Source organism: Chiloscyllium plagiosum, chromosome 2 (genome assembly GCF_004010195.1).
Source record: "Chiloscyllium plagiosum isolate BGI_BamShark_2017 chromosome 2, ASM401019v2, whole genome shotgun sequence".
Classification (NCBI taxonomy): Eukaryota; Metazoa; Chordata; class Chondrichthyes; order Orectolobiformes; family Hemiscylliidae; genus Chiloscyllium; species Chiloscyllium plagiosum.
Genome location: NC_057711.1, coordinates 25,602,337 through 25,621,077, shown reverse-complemented (window position 1 = coordinate 25,621,077; position 18,741 = coordinate 25,602,337). Strand labels below are relative to the sequence as shown.

At 40.0% G+C, this 18,741-nt stretch overlaps 1 protein-coding gene across 1 annotated transcript in view; it reads left to right on the top strand.

Annotated features, from left to right (window-relative positions):
- Positions 1–18,741, top strand: part of cenpu (centromere protein U) — a 50,369-nt gene that overhangs the window by 19,556 nt on the left and 12,072 nt on the right. The window contains exons 4-8 of the mRNA XM_043705755.1: positions 4,553–4,706; positions 7,182–7,293; positions 8,239–8,517; positions 14,318–14,438; positions 17,453–17,570. Of these exons, the coding sequence (XP_043561690.1) occupies positions 4,553–4,706; positions 7,182–7,293; positions 8,239–8,517; positions 14,318–14,438; positions 17,453–17,570 (784 nt within the window). The remainder of the gene's footprint in view (positions 1–4,552; positions 4,707–7,181; positions 7,294–8,238; positions 8,518–14,317; positions 14,439–17,452; positions 17,571–18,741) is intronic.

Sequence of the window (18,741 nt, the reverse complement as noted above, 5' to 3'; positions counted from 1 at the left end):
AGAATGCAGTAGGTAGATGAAGGTGGGGGAGAAGGCGATATTTTGGGGAGGAGGGTGGAGTGGATAGATGGGAAAGACGATGGACAGGTCAAGAGGGCAGTGCCAAGTTGGAGGCTCGGGACTGGGATAAGGTGGAAGGAGGGGACATGAGGAAACAGGTGAAATCCACATTAATCCCGTGTTGTTGTAGGGTCCCAAGGTGGAAGATGAAGTGTTCTTCCAGATGGTCTCCTTCTTCAAAGACTGCCATTTCCCCTCCCACATAGTCGACAATGTCCTGCAGCGCATCTCCTCCACTTCCTGCACCTCCGCCCTTGAGCCCCACCCCTCCGAATGCAACAAGAACAGAACCCTCGCTCCCCCCAAAACCACCACCACAACCACAACCACAACCACAACCGTGCTCACCTTCCACCCCACTGTATACATCGCACTATCCTCTGCCACTTCTGCCACCTACAAACAGACCCCACCACGAGGGATATATTTCCCTCCCTGCTCCTATCAGCATTTCGGAGAGACCACTCCTCTGCGACACCCTTATCAGATCCATGCCCCCCACCAGCCCACACCCCACTCGGCATCTTTCCTGCCACTGTAAGACGTGCAAAATCTGTGCCCACACCTCCCCCCTCGCCTCTGTCCAAGGTCCCAAAGGAATCCTTCTTTGACATCTGACAGAAATTTACCTGTACCTCCACAACTCTCATCTACTGTAACCGTTGCACCCGATGTGGTCTCCTCTACATCGGGGAGACGGGACGCCAATTGCGGATTGTTTCAGTGAACATTTCTGGGACACCTGCACCAACCAAACTCACTGTTCTGTGGCTGAACGCTTTAACTCCCCCTCCCACTTCTCCAAGGACATACAGGTCCTGGGCCAAACTCTAACCACCTGATGCCTGGAGGAAGAACACCTCATCTTCCACCTTGGGACCCCGTAACCACACGGGATTAATGTGGATTTCATCAATTTTCCCATTTCCCCATTTCCCCATCCACATTATCCCAGTCCGAAGCCTCCAACTCAACACCACCCTCTTGACCTGTCCGTCGTCTTTCCAATATATCCGCTCCATCCTCCTTTCTGACCTATCACCTTCTCCCCCACTTTCATCTATCTATTGCATTCTCAGCTACTTCCACCCCTCAGACCCACCCCTTCCCATTTATCTCCCCCACCTACAAGCCTCGTTCCTGATGAACAGTTTGTGCTGATTTCTCCTGCTCTTTGGATGCTGCCTGACCTGTTGTGCTTTTCCTGCACTACACTCTCGACCCCAAGCCTGGATATTGTCTTGATCTTGTTTCATTTGAACATGAACTGCTTCAGTAATTGAGGTGTCACGAATAATGCTAAACATTTTGCAATCAACGATGGACATCCCCACTTCTGACCTTTTGGTAGAGGGAAAGTCATCGATGAAGCAGTGGAAGATGGTTGGGTCGAGGACACTATCCTGATGAATTTGTGCAGAATGTCCTGTACCTGAGATGACTATCCTCCAATAACCACAACCATCTTCCGGGTATGCCAGGTATGACTAATTAGCTAGAGTTTGCTCCCTGATACTCATAGATTCCAGTTTTGCTAAGGCTCTTTGATGCCGCACTTTGTTAAATGAGGTCTTGATGTCAAGGCTAACGCACTCACCTCACATCAGGAGTTCAGCTCTTTTGTCCGTTTTTAAATGAAGGCTATAATGAGGTCAGAAGCTGAGTGGTCCTGGCTGAACTCAAATTGGATGTCACTGAGCAGGTTATTGCTGAGCATTGTTGGTGACACATTCCAACACTTTGCTAATGATCAGGACGAAATGGGTGGAGTGCTAATTGGCTGGGTTGGATTTGTCCTGTTTATGTGTACAGGACGTACCTGGGCAATTTTCTACCTTTATTGGGAAGATGTCAGTATTGTAACTAATGGAACAGCTTGGCTAGGGGAGTGGCAAGTTCTGGAGCATGTCTTCTGCACTATTGCTGGAATGTTGTCAGGGCCTATAGTCTGCAGTATTCAGTGTGTCCAACTGTTTCTTGAAATCACATGGAGTGAATAGAGTTGGCTGAAGACTGGTATCTGTAATGCTGGAGGAGTCCAAGATAGATCATTAGCTTGATACTGCTGGCTGAAGGTTTTTGTGAGTGATCAGCCTTATCTTTTGCACTGATTTATTAGGCTTTTCCATCATCGGGGATGTGTATATTTGTAGAACCTACACCTCCAGTGAGTTGTTTAACTGCCCACCACCATTCACGACTGGATGTGGCAGGACTACAGTGCTTAGATCTCATCTGTTGGTGTGGGTTAGCTTAACTCTTGTCTATGATTTGCTGCTTAATGTTGTTTGGTATTCAAATAATCCTGTTTGATAGTTTTAACTCGGTTGACATTTCATTTTCAGGTTTAGCTGGTACTGCTCCTCTTATGTCCTCCTGCACTTTCCATTGAATCAGGGTTGATCCCTTAACTTAATGGTAATATTTGATTGGGGAATATGCCAGCCCCTGGGGTTACAAATTGCATTTAGGTGCAATTCTGTTGCTATTACTGGTCCATAACAACTCGTGGATTCCCAGTTTTGAGTGGCAAGAACTGGTCAAAGTCTGTCCCATTTAGCAAAGTGGTAGTGCCACTCAGCATGATGGAGGGTATTCTCAATGTGAAGGTGGGACTTAGTCCTTGAGGAGACAGTGCAGTAGTCACTCTTACCGATACTGTCATGGACAATTGCATCTGCAGGTGGCCGTTTGGTAAGTATGCGATCAGTCCTCTTGTTGGTTCCCTCACTGGGATCTGTAGACCCAGTCTAGCAGCTAAGTGTTTAGGACCTGACCAGCTTGATCAATAATGTTGCCACGGATCCAATTGTGGTGGTGAACGTTGCAAATGTACTCTGAGAATTTCACTCTTGCCTTGCTCAGTGCTTCCTCCAAGTGTTGTTCAACATGGAGGAGTTCAGATTCTTTTTAAAAATTTATTTACAGGATTAGGGCATCACCGGCTAGGCTAGTATTTATTGCCCATCTCTGCTTGCCCTCTGGTTAAGAGTCAACCACATTGCTGTGACTCTGGAAGTCATATGTATGCCAGACCACGTGAGGATAGCAGATTTCATTCCCTGAAGGACATTAGTGAGCCAGATGGATTTTTCTGACAATCAATAGTGGTTCTCATCTCCAACCCTCCCCCCAAAAAAAGTTAGCTGAGTTTCTGGATTAATGGCTAAGTGATAATACTACTCTGCCATCACCACCTCCCTCTTATAAATCTTTTCTAAATTATTGCCAAAGAAGTATTCCCACAGATTGCATTTAAAAGTAGCTTCCATTATTTTCTGATCATAGTCATGGCCACTTAACCATTTGGGCAGTTATTTAAATTTGCTAAAAAGCCATTGTCTGTTGCCATTCACAGCTTAAGTGTAGTGAATATTTGCGAAGAAACAGGTGTTCACTTTTGGTAATTTACATTTTATCAAAGTGAAAATGATTGTTTGTTTATCACTATTAGGTTACAGCCTGTACCAATCAGCACTAACTATAACATCAGTTAATTGACCATTGGGTTTAAAAGTACAAAGTAGTCAGCAGATAATATTTCACTTCCCCTATAGTTAACATTGTTTTTTTTTTAACTTTCTGACTACCCCTGCCCAAGGAATATTTTGAAGAATTTCAAGTGTTTGTGTAGTTCTTATGCTAATATCTGTATCTTGATGTTTTTAAAATTCATAGCTATTGATAATTTTACATTACGTACTTCCTTCACGAAGCATGAATGTTGGAAGAGGGAGAAACTCCAACATAAATAACAAGCGAATAACATTGGATCAAAACACCTATTAGCAGTGAGGACTGTATTGATGTTGAACTAATGGGCATATGTAGTTAACTAAATGAACGTTTAAATTTAAAAACATTCAGTTTATTTGGATATATTATGACACACATCTGAAGCAGATGAGCCTTGAACCCAGACGTTCTGGCCCAGAGATAGGGACAATATCACTGTAACACAAGACCATACAAAAAATGACACATTTGCACATATAACTACTTCATTTTTGAGTAAGGTTGAGCTTGTTTAAAGTGAGCTGCTCAAAACAGGTATTCCGAGAATAATCGGCAATGGTGAAATTTCACTTTCCATTTCTATATATGCTGAAACTTGAGTCCAGCATTTTAACCTGCTCAGCCACATTACCATTTGTATCCTTTATTAAAAGAATACTTTCAATTGCTACTTTCAATCCTATAACCATCTATGTTCAGAAATTATCCTGTGCCAGCCACCATCACCATTTCTTTCCTGATCATCTTTTATCATTAAAACCTTTTTGCTGTGCTTTCTTCTTACAAAACATCTACCATATCTGTGATTTCTTGTTGATCTGGTCTGCATATTAGATTGGGCCAGTTTTCAGTTGTGCATTTAAATTTGTAATCTTTTAAAAGTGTTCCATTACTCAAAGTAAGCATTAAATTGGCATTCCACATTTTAAAAAACTAAACATGTTTCCTTTGCTTATTTGCTTTAACCTTTTTGTAGATAATCCATTACACAGCACGGCAGTGTTCGATGGTGAATCAGAGCTGAATAATGAAGGAGATGATAAAGAAGCAGAAGGTTGCGTGCAGAGTCATCGAGGGAAGCCTAACCAGCAATCAGTGCCTCAGGTTAAAGAACAAAGGAGAGCAAAACGGTAAACAGAAAGCTGGATGAATGTTGTTATTTCTTAATATAGAATAGAGATTATTTGATTTGCAAATGTAATATTTTATTTGTTTCAAATAATTAGCTAAATTAGTAGCTTTGTCTCAGACAAGTAAGTTCAAAACATGGAAGTAGAAAGCATTGCTCAGTGTTTTCTTTTAATTTTCCTTCTTGCGGTTTCCTTAGAGTCATAGAAATGTACAGCACGGAAAAAGGCCCTTTGGTCCAACATGTCCGTGACCACCACATATCCTAACCTAATTTAGTGCACTTGGCTCATATCCCTCTAAACCCTTCCTGTTCACATACCCATCCAGATGCCTTTTAAATGTTGTAATTGTACCACCTCCACCACTTCCTCTGGCAACTCATTCTATACCCTTTTGTAGATATCTCTGTAGTTGTCTGGTGGGTTGAACTAGTTGTCAACAAAACCTAGTTTCTCCTAGTTTCTATGAGCAGGACTCAGCCATTCAGCCCTTAAAGCTTTTATAATAACAGCCAGCATTTTCCCATCTACTGACATCATCAGGTTAACTTATCTGCAAGGTTTTTTTTCCTCTTCAAACCATCTCTTATTGTGGAGGAACTGCTCCAGAGTTGATAGAATTTTGGAAGATTGTTTCCAAGTCATTGAATATTTCCAAGACACTTCCTTTAGCACTCTGGGATATATATTATTAGGTCTCAGCCTTTAACCCCATTAATTTCCCCAGTATTGTTTTCTTACTAATACCTTTAAGTTCCTTCAATTCTGCCGTATCACTAGACCCTTGGTTTCCTAACATTTCTAAAAGATTATTAGTACCCTCTTTCATGATAGAGGATCAACGAACGTGTGAAATCTTCCTACCATTTCTTTGCTCCCCATTATTATTCCCTCAGCTTCTGACTAATGAATCTATATTTGTCTTTACTAAATTCTTCCTCTTTGCATTTCATAGAAGCTTTCGCCATTAGTTTCTACGTTCCCTGATATTTTGCTCTTGTACTCTTGTTTTCCCCTCTTGATCAATTTTTTTTCCCACTATTTGCTTAGGTCTAAAATGCTCCCGATCCTCAGGCTTGCTGTTTCTGACAATTTTACATGCCTTCTCTTTGGATCTAATGCTGTCACTAAATTAGTTTGACAGCTATGATTGAGCCACCTTTCCTCTTTTATTTTTGTACCAGATAAGAATGAATCATTGCTGTAACTCATGCACATGTTCTTTAAATATGAACCATTGCCCATCCACTATCAGCCTTTTTAGTAAGGTTTCTCAATTATCCTTGCCCATTGTGACTTACTTTCATAGTTTCCTTTATCTAGACTCAGCACCCTAGTTTTGACTTCAAGAACATCACTTTTCACTTCCCCAAGGGATCTTGCACAACAAGATTGGTAAATGATCCTTTCTTATTGCACAATCTTGCTTCACTTGTCCATCTTAATAAAGAATCCCAACTAGTTTCTGCTGCAATCTTGCGAAGTCTCCCAGTCACCCCCCCCCCCCCCCCCCCAACACATGTCCTGCCCCCAACCACCCAACAATCCAAAATGGTGTATCTGTTAGAGAAAAGCATGGCCACGTGAGATTCCTGCACTGCCTGCTTTCTGCTACTCTACCTAGTGGCTCCACAGTGAGTCCATTCCCCCACTCCAGCAGTTAAATGTGGTTAACCAGCAGCTGGATGCACATCCTACGTATGTAGCCAGTAGGAACTCAAGAAGTGTCCATGGCTTCTCACGTAGCAAAGGAGGAGCATATCCTGGGTGTGAGCTGCACTGTCATGACTTCTCTTTAGATAAAGCTTGTTAGTTACTTTCTTTAAGAAATACTAATCATGCTCAGAACCTTATTGCACCCCAAACACTAGTTTGAAAATCAAAGTCTTTGGACATCTTAACTTTAATTCTGAACTTTACATCCCCTATGTTATTTTTATTACTTTATATTGGCTCCAACTTCTGAGTTAAATCCGATACGCCTACTTGTTTTAAAAATAACTTTTTTCTAATATACAGTAAGTTATTAAGAATCTATAACAGTATAAACTTTGTTTGACATGAGGTGGCCCTTTTTTTTAAGTATTTCAAATTTGGCACTGGATACTCCCCCCACTGGTCCTGCTGCCTCTTTGACTCCCAGGTAACTGATGTAGCCTTGGTCCGAATTTATATACTCCTCTTCTGCTCATCTCACCCACAGGTCCACTCCTCCTCCTCCGGCTCCCACGTAAATGGTGTAGCATTAAGCCTCGCTCCAGTCTATATACCGCAACTCTGCACTACCCCTCCACAGGACTCGTTGACTTTCTGACTCCCAAATAAGTGATGCAGGTCTCAAGCCTCAGCCCTGATTTTTATACTCCCGCTGTGCACTGATATCTCACAAGTCCCACTCTCCTTGCTGCCAACTTTCTTGCTTCATGAAAGTCTGTCATTCCTTATAATACCCTATTCTCATTCATTTGAGTATAGCAGTGCTTTGACTCGCATATCTGAAGGTGTGGAAGCAGAAGAAAGTGAAATGAATACAGAAGGTGTGAACAATGAGGCATCGAATGAAAGTACAACAGAGTCTCGTCAGAAGGTATTTGCTCAAATTTAAGTCAGGTAGAACATTCATTATTAACATAATCATTTTATCCCCATAATCCATCTTATAGTGTAACAGCAAAATAAAGTTTTTTTTTCTTACTAAATATTATTCCAAGGGAAGGTTTTACACTTGCTTTTCCATACTAGAAATGCAAATATCTTGTTAAAGTGTAAGACAGTCCTCAAACTTGCAGCTACAATTAAAAACATGCTTTTTAATTGTAAGATTGATTTGATTTTGCTACAGCACAGGCTATTTAGCTCCTCGTGCTACCATTCAGCAAGTTCATGGCTGATCTTTCATTTCAATTTTAAATTCCCACAATGTCTTCATGTCCATTAATATCCTCAATTCCCAAAAACCTACTTCTGCCTTACTACCTTTCTACTCAGTGGCTGAGCGTCCACAACTGTCTGAGGTAGATGGTTCAAAATATTAAATAAAAACCAAAAAAATGCAAATGCTGTAAATCAGAAACAAAAACCGAAATTGCTGGGAAAGCTCAGCAGGTCTGGTAGCATCTGTGAAAAGAAATCAGAGAACTCTGTTGAAGGGTCACCACAACCGAAACATTAACTTTGATTTCTCTTCACAGATGCTGCCAGACCTGCTGAACGTTTCCAGCAATATCTGTTTTGATTCAAAAGATTGTCAAATTTGTGTGAAATAATTTCTCCTCATCTCAATCTATATAATTGACCCCTTATTCTGAGACTGTGACCCTGTGTTCTAGATGATCCAGCCAGGAGAAACAGTTTTAAGCACTTACCCTGTTTAAAATCCTTAAGAAGTTTACGTGTTCCAATTTCATTGTCATGAGAAATGTATGTTCACATGAATGAAGAGAAAATGTTGGAATGTGTAATTCAGGGCCATTTCTGTCTAAGTTGCCAATTTTGATTTGCTTTGCCTCATTTAAAAAAAATTGTTTCAAAGGCAGAAACTGAATTAGTGAAGTTGAAAGCAGTATCCAATTCGCAATCCAGTAAAGCCTCCAAACGATCAGAGGATACTCGGTCACGGACAAGTGGAGTAACAAATCCCAGTGATGGGAACTCTAGAAATCGGCAGGGTGCTGCTTTGACTGGTAGAACAAAGAAATCGCTGCTTGAAACTTGGGCATCTCTTTCAAAGCGAAAAAGGCAAAGGAGCAAGAGAGCAAGTGCATCAACAGCTCACAGCAGGAACTCCTCTTTTCATGCAGAGCCTTCCATGGTAAGCAACTTGCTTTTTGATTCAGGATAATTCTTTTTGTTTGGCTAGACCAATGAAAATGACATGGCTGTTAAAGGTTTAATAGGTAACTGTGAATCTTAACCTTACTATCCTGTGAAACAATAAAGCAAAGTGATTTTACGGTATCATGATAAGCTTGAGGCATTGTTGCTGAGCATGTCATTCAGATGCCCACATAATATTTTGGGAACTCAAGTTACAATCCCACTATGGGAGATTATGGAATTCTAATGTGGTAAAATGAACCATGAGACCATTGTGGATTGTAGTAAATAATCATCTGATACTCTAATGTCCTTATCTAGCTGGCCTACATGTAACTCCAGACCCATAGCAATGTGGTTGAATCTTAACTGCCTTTTCAAATGGCCTATTCAGTTGTATCAACTGCTGAAAGGATAATGGCATTAACTAAGCCATTGCAGATGATGAAGCAATTACAGATTTGCCTACCCTGCAGAGTCCTCTTTCTAACATGTAGAGGCTAGAGCAAAAACTAGGCGAGATTTCTCAGATTGTTCGAGCAACAGCACATCATATTCACAAAATTGTAAATTACAGATATCATCAACATCATCTCTGGTTACGTATTGTTCCATTGACAGATCCAACAGAGGTGATGGTACAGTGGTATACGGTCTCGAGTCCTCAGCATTATCTTTGGATTCAATGAAATCTCATGGCATTACGTCAAACATGAGCAAAGAGACCTCTTCCAGACTACCACACATTAGCCCTCATTTGGCTGATGAATCGTTAGCGCACAACTTGAAGGAAGCACCAAGGGTGTAGATGTATTCTGGTTGGGGATCTTCACCACCCACCTCCAAGAGTGGCTCAGCAATACTACTACTGAATGAGCTGGTTTGATCATAAGGACATAGCAGCTAGATTGGGTCTGCAGCAGGTAATAAGAAGGAGAGGTATATTTGACCTGATTGTCACAAATCTGTCCATTAGTAGGAGGAATGACTACCACACAGTCAATGTGGAGATGAAGTCCTATCTTTATTGAGAAAACTGTCCATAGTGCTGTGTAGTACTATTGCCATACTAAATGGGAGATATTTCATACAGTTCTAGCAATTCGAGAGTGGGCATAAATTAAGTCCCATGATCCATCAGCAGCAACAGAATTGTATTTGTTCACAATCTGTTTCCTCAAGACCTGACATATTTCCTATTCTGCTATTATCCCTAAGCCGGGATCAGCCTGCTTCGATGAAGAGTGTAGGAAGGCATGCCAAGAGCAGTACCAGGCATACCCAAAAATGAAGTGTCAACTGAGTGAAGCTACAAAACAGAACTACTGTTTAAGCTGTATAAGCAGCAAGTTAAAGACAGAGCTAAGCAATTCCACAACCAAAGGCTTGGTTGGGAATGATAATGGATAATTACATAAGTCACTGGACGACGAGGCTCCACAAATATTCCTATCTCAAAAATAGGATAGCCTAGAAAATCAGTTCAAAAATAAGCATTTCCAATAATCTTCAACCAGAAGTGCTGAGTAGATTATCCAAATTGGCCTTTGCAGAGGTTCCCAGCATTACAGATTCTAACTTTCATCCAATTCACTCCACTGTACTTGATATGAAGAAATTTCTGGACGCACTAGCTGCTGCAAAGCTTATACACCCTGACAACATTCCAGCATTAGTGCTGAAGACTTGTACTCCAGATCTTGCATCGCTAGCTAAACTGTTGTCACTTTACCAAGATATGTGGATGCTTTGGAGAGAGGCAGAGGAGGTTCACCAGGATGTTGCCCAGTATGGAGGGTGCTAGCTATGAGAGAGATTGAATAGATTAGGATTATTTTCATTGGAAAGAAGGAGGTTGAGGGGGACCTGATTGAGGCCTACAAAATCATGAGAGGTGTAAACAGGGTAGATAGCAAGAAACCTATTCCCAGAGTGGAGGACTCAATTACTAGGGGTCACTAGTTCAAAGTGAGCGGGAAAAGTTTATGGGAGATACACATGGAAACTTCTTCACGCAAGGGTGGTGCGTGCCTGGAATGCGTCGCCAGCGGCGTGGTAGGGGCAAGAACGATAGCGTCATTAAAGATGTATCTAGATAGATACATGAATGGAAGGGAGCAAAGGGATACAGATCCTTAGAAAATAGGTGGTAGGTCCAGATGGATGATCTGGATTGGCGCAGGCCTGAAGGCCCAAAGGGCCTGTTCCTGTGCTGTGTTGTTCTTTGTTTCAGTATAGCTATAGCACTACTCAAGAATGTGAAAAATTGGCCAGATAATCCAACCTGGCCAATTACTGGCCCATCGCTACTCTCCATCATTAATTAAGTGATGAAAGATGTCAATAGGACTATCAAACACCACTTGCTTAGCAATAATTATCACTCAGTTTGGATTCTGCAAGGGCTGCTCACTTCTTCGCCACGTTACGGCATTGGTTCAAATGAGGTGAGGTGAAAATGATTTCCCTTGACATCCAAGCTGCATTAAATTGAGTGTGGCATTAAGGAGACCCAGCAAAATTGGAGTCAATGAGAATCAGAATAAACTCTGCCTTATTAGGAGCAGCATTGCCTCTAATTTTCTTTTGGGTTGTGTGTGCCTCCAAGATTCATACATGGTAACGAATTCTGGAATGGGAAGTTGATGGCATGATTGGTGTGCTGACACTAATTGCTATGTATGAAACATTGGAGTAGCTATGTACAGTTAGAGGGATTTTGGTTGGGAGTCAAACCTGGCTAAAGGAAGATGATTTTTGTTGTTGGTCAGTCATCTTAGTTCTAGAACATGTTTGCAGGTATTCCTCAGGGTAGTGTCCTAGGTGGGTGTCAGTTTAGCTCAGTTGGCTGGATAGTTGGTTTGTGAAGATGTGTGATGGCAATAGAGTGGGTTCAATCCTCACTCTGGCTGAGGTTACTATGAAGGACTCTCCTTCTCAACCTCTCCCTTTGCCTGAGGTGTGGTGGCCCTCAGGTTAAATCACCACCAGTTATCTCTCTAATGAGTGGGCACCCCTATGATGTGGTTAGATTATGGAGATTTAATTTGAGTGCCTGAGGCCCAACCTTCAGCTGCTTCAGAATTGATGTTCCCTCCAACCTAGGTCAGAAGTGGGAATGTTCGCTGATGACTACAAAATGTTCAGCACCATCAATGACGACTCAAATACTTAAGCGATCCATGACCAAATGCAGCAAAACAATATCCAAGCTTAGGCTGACAAGAAGCAAGTAATACTCACATCTCCCAAGTGTCAGGCAATTACCATCTCTTACGAGAGAATCTAATCATATCTCCTTGACATTCAATGTCATTACCATAGTTGAATCCCCCACTTTCAATGTCTAGAGATTACCATTGACCAGAAATTGAACTGAAATAGCCATATAAATACTGTGGCTACAAGAGCAGGTCAGAGACTAGAAATCCAGCAGTGAGCAACCCATCTCAGGTCGGGGAGTCCAGAATTAGAGGGCATAGGTTTAGGGTGAGAGGGGAAAGATATAAAAGAGACCTAAGGGGCAACATTTTCACACAGAGGGTGGTACGTGTATGGAATAAGCTGCCAGAAGAAGTGGTGGAGGCTGGTACAATTGCAACATTTAAGAGGCATTTGGATGGGTATATGAATAGGAAGGGTTTGGAGGGATATGGGCCGGGTGCTGGCAGGTGAGACCAGACTGGGTTGGGATATCTGGTCGGCATGGACGAGTTGGACCGAAGGGTCTGTGTCTATGCTGTACATCTCTATGACTCTATCTACAAGGCATAATTCAGAAATGTGATGGAATACTCCCCAGTTACCTGAATGAGTGCAACTTCAACAATACTCAAGAAGCTTGACATTGTCCAGGACAAAGCAGTCAGCTTGATTGACACCACATCCACAGACATTCATTTTCTCCACCATCAATGCTCAGTAGTAGTTTGTACCATCTACAAAATTCACTGTAAATATTTATCAGTGCTCTTTTGACAGCATCTTGCAAACTCCTGACTACTACTATCAGAAGGTCAAGGACAGCATATACATGGGAACGCCACTGCATCAGCCTGACTTGGAAATATATCACTGTTCAGTGTTCCAGGCTGGGTCAAACACCTGGAACTCCCTACCTAATGTTACTGTTGATGCACCTAAACCAAATGGGGGCGGTGCAAGAACTTGGATCACTGTCACCTTTTCAAAGGCAGCTAGGGATGCCTATAAAACAACACACAGAAAAGTTTGGATTATGATTTATTATAATGTGAATCCTTCCTTTTAATCTTATTGATCTGAACTATTACAAGCCAATAGTTCACAATTCCGTTATTAATTTTTTTAATATGCATTTTGGTGAAATTCAATCCTCCTCTTTTTGATATTTACCAGGTTATTTATTTAAGTGATCACTTATTGACAATTATAAAAGAAAAGCAAACATTTCTAGAGCATAATAGTTTGACTTTGTATGGAATATCTGTTGCTTTAATCTTTCAAGTTTACAGTCTGACCTATATGATGATTTATGAAAGTTGGCTGCAAGTTGGTAGTGGCTCACAGTAGAGGTTGCATGACTACAGCAAGCCAGGAGGCGCACTGGTACAGAATGCATTTCTAGTCCAAACATCCCCATTTTCATACCAAAATATATTTGCTTTCAATAATACTTACTCTTTGAGTTCCACAATATACACATGACCATTCTTATGCATTAGCAGTTCATTATTCTTGTCTATCTCTGCATATGAATTGCATAGAAGCCTTTGAATCTTGCTGCATTTGCTTAGTTTCTTGGATTCCTTTAGCAGTTTTCACTGATGCCTCTCTTTTTCATTTGTCTAGGTTTAGTATAGAGATGAGATTTCGTGTTCATTTTATGAAGTAACTGTTTGGAACATTGGCTGATTATGGTGATGTGATGATCTCAAGTGTCTGACACATGTCAGTGTGTCATACAACATCATGACCATAAGACCTGTGTGAAGTGTCTCAAAATGGCAATCCAAAACAAAGGTTAAGGTGGTGTGGTAGCATCATAATTGATTACTCTGTGAGCCAAGGCAGGTCTAAATGTGAAGGATAGCTACTGGCATGCGTAACTCGATGAAAACAATAGTTTTCTTACTATATTCGAGACACCCCTTGGAAAATACCGATGACAGCATATGATGTTTGGCAATTCCATGACTCCAGGGATAGATCAAGGCAGATAATGAGACAGTTAATAATCTTCTTGGTGTGGAAGCTATAGTTGATCATTTGCGAGATCATATATACAGACAGAAAATGGAAGATGCCATTGCTGACAATGATGAAAATCTAGTGTGAATGATAGGCAAAGCTTATCAGATGAACCTGAAGTTGACCAAGAAAAATATTGCAATTAAAGATGTCTGAAGTCACTGACAACAAAAGATCTTTATTCAAATCTTGAGAGGAGAGGTATAGTAGCAATGTGGTGACACTATGTAACAAAAAAAGCTTTGCATTTGTTCAATCTCTGAACGATTTAGCTAAATTTGTGTCTAGTATTTCTAATAGATCTGTCCTGGAAGAAAGCTGTATATGTTTGATATTTGGTGAGTATGAATGCATATTATCCTTGTAATGTTTTCTATCAAGGAGTCTTCAAGGCTGATTGGAAGAAATTTTGGCAGAATAGAATCTTTTAAAAATAAAAATGGCAATGGTTTAAGTTTAACTTGAACTTTTATGCATACTGTCAAGGTATACAATTTATGAGAGTTGTTTTTGATACTTTACCTAAAAATGGACAATTTTTGATAATACTTTCTCTTAACTGACAGGAGCCTTCTCCACAAGATAATGTTAACTCCAATAGGCTGAAAAGAAAACAAACTTTGGTCACGAGAACAACTGGACCTGATGCCTTTTCTAATACAACTGCATTAAGATCTCTTACTGCAGGTTAGAGCATGAATAAGGCAGCACAGACATGCTAAAGAGAATAATAATTGTATAAAATACATGACTGCTGTCAGGGGGTGGTGGAGGGGGAAGGGAATAAATGTACCTTTTGTAATAGGTTTACTAACATTATTTGGAAGCATAATTTCAAATACAAATACTTCAGAAATATTTTTCAAACATTGTCCAGAGATTAGGTTACCTCATTGCCAGTGAAAAATTGTGGATGAGACCAGATTCTTCAGCGATATTCCTCTCTATAGTGCTGTATCTCTCTGACATAACAAAAATAGACCATTTAGCTCAAAAGTGTATGCCAATATTTATCCCTTGTTAAACTTATGGCAACATATTGTTTTATACCACTCCTGAAACTCCTCCTCGTGATTTTGGAAGCTTCCATTTAATCTCTCCCTAACCACCACCTCCTCTAATTCATCTTCATAACTAAAATGTCTCATCCCCAGACAGTACATCAGCTGAGGTTGAACTAATATTCAAAATATGTTCTAACAAGTTTAACATAACCACTTTGCTCCTGTATGCTATGTAGTTATTAATATAGTTTAAAATACTGTATATTTAACTGCTCAAGCTTTCTGATTTACACACATATTAACTGAGGTTTCTCTGCTCTTGCACACCCTTCATTTTATACTACATTTCCATGTTCAGTCAAAATGTATCATCTCTCATTTCTCCACTGAAACACGTGAGCTTCAGCAGCCTATCGTGTCCTCTGAGACTACAGAGTAGTGAGAAGGTGTACTGCATGTATAGCTCTGTTCTGTTGCATCTGCAATACTGTTTCACTCTGCATACTATATTTCAGGAGGATATCTTTGCCTTGGAATGGGTAAAATATAGATTTGCCAGATTGTTATCAAGAGTAAGGGGATTTAATTATGGGGGTATTAATTATGTTACTGGACTAGCTAAGGTCCAGGCTAATGTCCTGGGTTCAAATTGTATCATAGCAGCTGGTGAAATTTAAATAAATCTGAAATTGAAAATCAGTCTCAGTAATTGCAACCATGTGACAATTGTCAATTGTAATAAAAGTCCATCTAGTTCATTAATGTCCTTTTGGGAAAGACTTTAGTCTTTACACAATCTGGCTTCAAATGACTGTGATCCACAACAATGTAATTCATAACAACTCTTAACTCCTTTATGAAATTACCAAGCAAGCCAGTCAGTTCACGGGGGCAGTTAGGGATGCGCAACAAATGCTGGCCTGCTAGTGACACCCACAACCTGTGAAAGAATACATTTTTAAAAATTCAAATAATAGTGGTGTAGACATTCCTTCAGATAACTTAATATTCCTTAAATTTTTATTTGTGATTATATTGTGTGAGAAATTAAAACAATTTCAGTAAATTTGTGCTCATAACCTTTCTTTCTGCCTATCTGTTTTGCTTTTTTTTTCCCCTGTTGTCTAAACAGTTACCCTTTAGCACAAGGTAAACAGCTATGTTGCTAAACCCGTTCACCTTGCACTCATCAAGGCAAAAATGTTAAATTTCAAATTGTCGCAACACTTTATACTACAGAAGCAAAGAAGGGTGCTTGGTTAGCAAGTCAGCCCTGATTGACCAAGGTGTTGCCATGGTGAAAATAATTGGACATGATAGGCTGCCGGAGCTCACTTGTTTCAGGTGACAGATGAAGTTTAATGTGGAGAGATGATACATTTTGATTGAACCTGGAGATGTAGTAGAAAATGAAGTGTGTGCAGGAGCAGAGAGATTTCAGTTAATATGTTTGTGAGTCACCAAAGGTGAAAAGTCGAAAAGCTTGAGCAGTTAATAACATGTACAATATCTTAAACTATATTAATAGCTATATAGCATAGAGGAGCAAGGAGGTTATGTTAAACTTGTTAGAACTTAATTTGAATACCAGTTCAACCTCAGCTGATGTACTGTCTCAATTGATTATGTTAACTTTGCTGTTAAGGTAGCTATTAGCACAATCAGTTGGGATTGTTCAGCTAGTTCTGCCAATTGCGGAATCACTTAACACTAGACATTTTAGGTTTTGCTAGCATTGCCAAGTTGATTACATTCCTAGCTTTTGAAAGGATGTGAACACATTGGAGGAAGTACCAAAATGATTTACAAGAATGTGTCTGGGGATTAGAAAATTGGGTTATGAAGATAAATTAAAGTGGAGGAGGTTAGAGAGAGATTAAATGGAAGCTTCCAAAAGCATGAGGGGGGTTATACAGATTGGAATGGTTGAAACTTTTCCCTCAAAAGTATTGAGAACAAGTGGGCATAGGTATAAGGTAATTGGTAAGGTAAGCAAATATGATGTGATGAACTTTTTCACATAATGAGTAGTTAGAATCTGGAACTCAGTACCTGGAAGTGTGGTAGAGGCAGGTTCAATTGAGGCATTTAAGAGGACATGAGATGATTTATTTAAATAGAAACAATATTCAGGGTTATGGAGAAAAGGCAAGAAAATGGCACGAAGTTGTAATGTTCATTGTGATGTCAAGTCACTGTCTCCTGTTCCAATTCTGAGATTCAAGCAAATGTAAATAAGTCATTTTATGAACTTAACTGATTATCTTAACTTTGCTATTAATGTAGCTATTAGCACAATCAGTTGGATTGTTCAGCTAGTTCTGCCAATTGCGGAATTACTTAACACTAGACTTTTTGGGTTTTGCTAGCATTGCCAAGATGATTACAGTCCTTGCTCTGACTGTTGTGAATAACCAAAGGAACATTTGATTTGAACAGCCATTCGTTAGGGGCTGGCCTACTATGTGGCACTGCATTAGCACTGAATCCTTAAATGTTTTGTTGCCTCTTCTTACCCCAGTTTCCTGTCTCACTAATTATACCCTTCTGACTTTTTCAATTTTATGATGGGATGATGTATCATAATTTTGAAATCCTCAAAAATAATGTGTTATTCCAGGGGCATTTAGAGAAATTTTCAATGCAATAAAACAACAGTTTATAGTAGTAATACTTTGGTTTAATTTGATCTTTCAGAGGCTGGTCCATCATCTGCGAAAATCTCATGTTCTGAGGATACAAAGAGGTTAACAAAAAATATCACTGACCTAGAAGTTGTTCTCAGTGATTTTGAGAAAATTGTTACAGAATACAAGTAAGTTCAAAACAATTTTTGTAACATATAATCTATTGTGGAACAATTTGTTTGAAAGGTTAATGAATCCTATAATACTCATCTGCCCGTTCAGTTGTGTTATGACAGAGATGGCCAAATCAACTCAGCCTCTCCCTCCTTGTATTTGCAACACAGTAAAATTAAAATATGACCCTTAAAATTGACTCCAGTGGTTCCTAACCAGACTTGAATAACCATTACCAGACACTATAAATTAGTGATACTGGACACTGTAACATCACAGGCTTGGTTTCTGAAGGCACCAATGTGTGCAGCTAGCTTCCAGTAGACTCCAACGAATGTTTACTTAATATTTGTGACTGAGATTCTGTTCTCTGAACTTTCAAAAGGGAAGATAATGAGGAAGTAATCAATCCTTCATTCTTTAGCTTTTGTTGCTGCAATCATTTTGACTTAAACAAAGTTCAAAGTTTGGTTTCTCTTTGTTAGATGGGTTGTCTCCACATGAGGCCCCAGATAACATTCAATATCTGCCAGCTGTTTATGCGTAATGCATCTCTAGAACTGAAACATTGAAGAGTATTCTTTGAACAAGAATCAACCTGCAATTAACTTCCAGGCCTGGCCTCATGTTCAAATGTCAGCTTATCTGTTCTCTTCTTCAGTAAAACCAAACTGTAGGTTGTAGTCTAAAGGTCACCTTCAGCTCTCAACTGACAGTTCATAGCTCCAAACCAATAATGAGTTTTAAAAATCATGAAAAAAATCAGCAAGGATTCTAACAGTTGAATATTAAAGACTCAGTACCATTTTCCAAAGATTAGAAGAGGAGATATGGTGTCATTGTGAACATTTCTCCCTCAATCAAGGGCATCAAAATCCATTTGATAGTCATTAATTTGTTGCATGCAGAATTGCCCATTTCATTTTCCTACATAAACCATACAAATAATAGAATATCAGTAGTTTTAGGGAATCCTGGGACTATGATGAGTAGCTTAAAAATGTGTTGCTGGAAAAGCGCGGCAGGTCAGGCAGCATCAAAGGAACAGGAGAATTGACATTTCGGGCATAAGCCCTTCTTCAGGAATGAGGAGGGTGTGCCAAGCAGGCTAAGATAAAAGGTAGGGAGGAGGGACTTGGGGGAGGGGCATTGGGAATGTGATAGGTGGAAGGAGGTTAAGGTGAG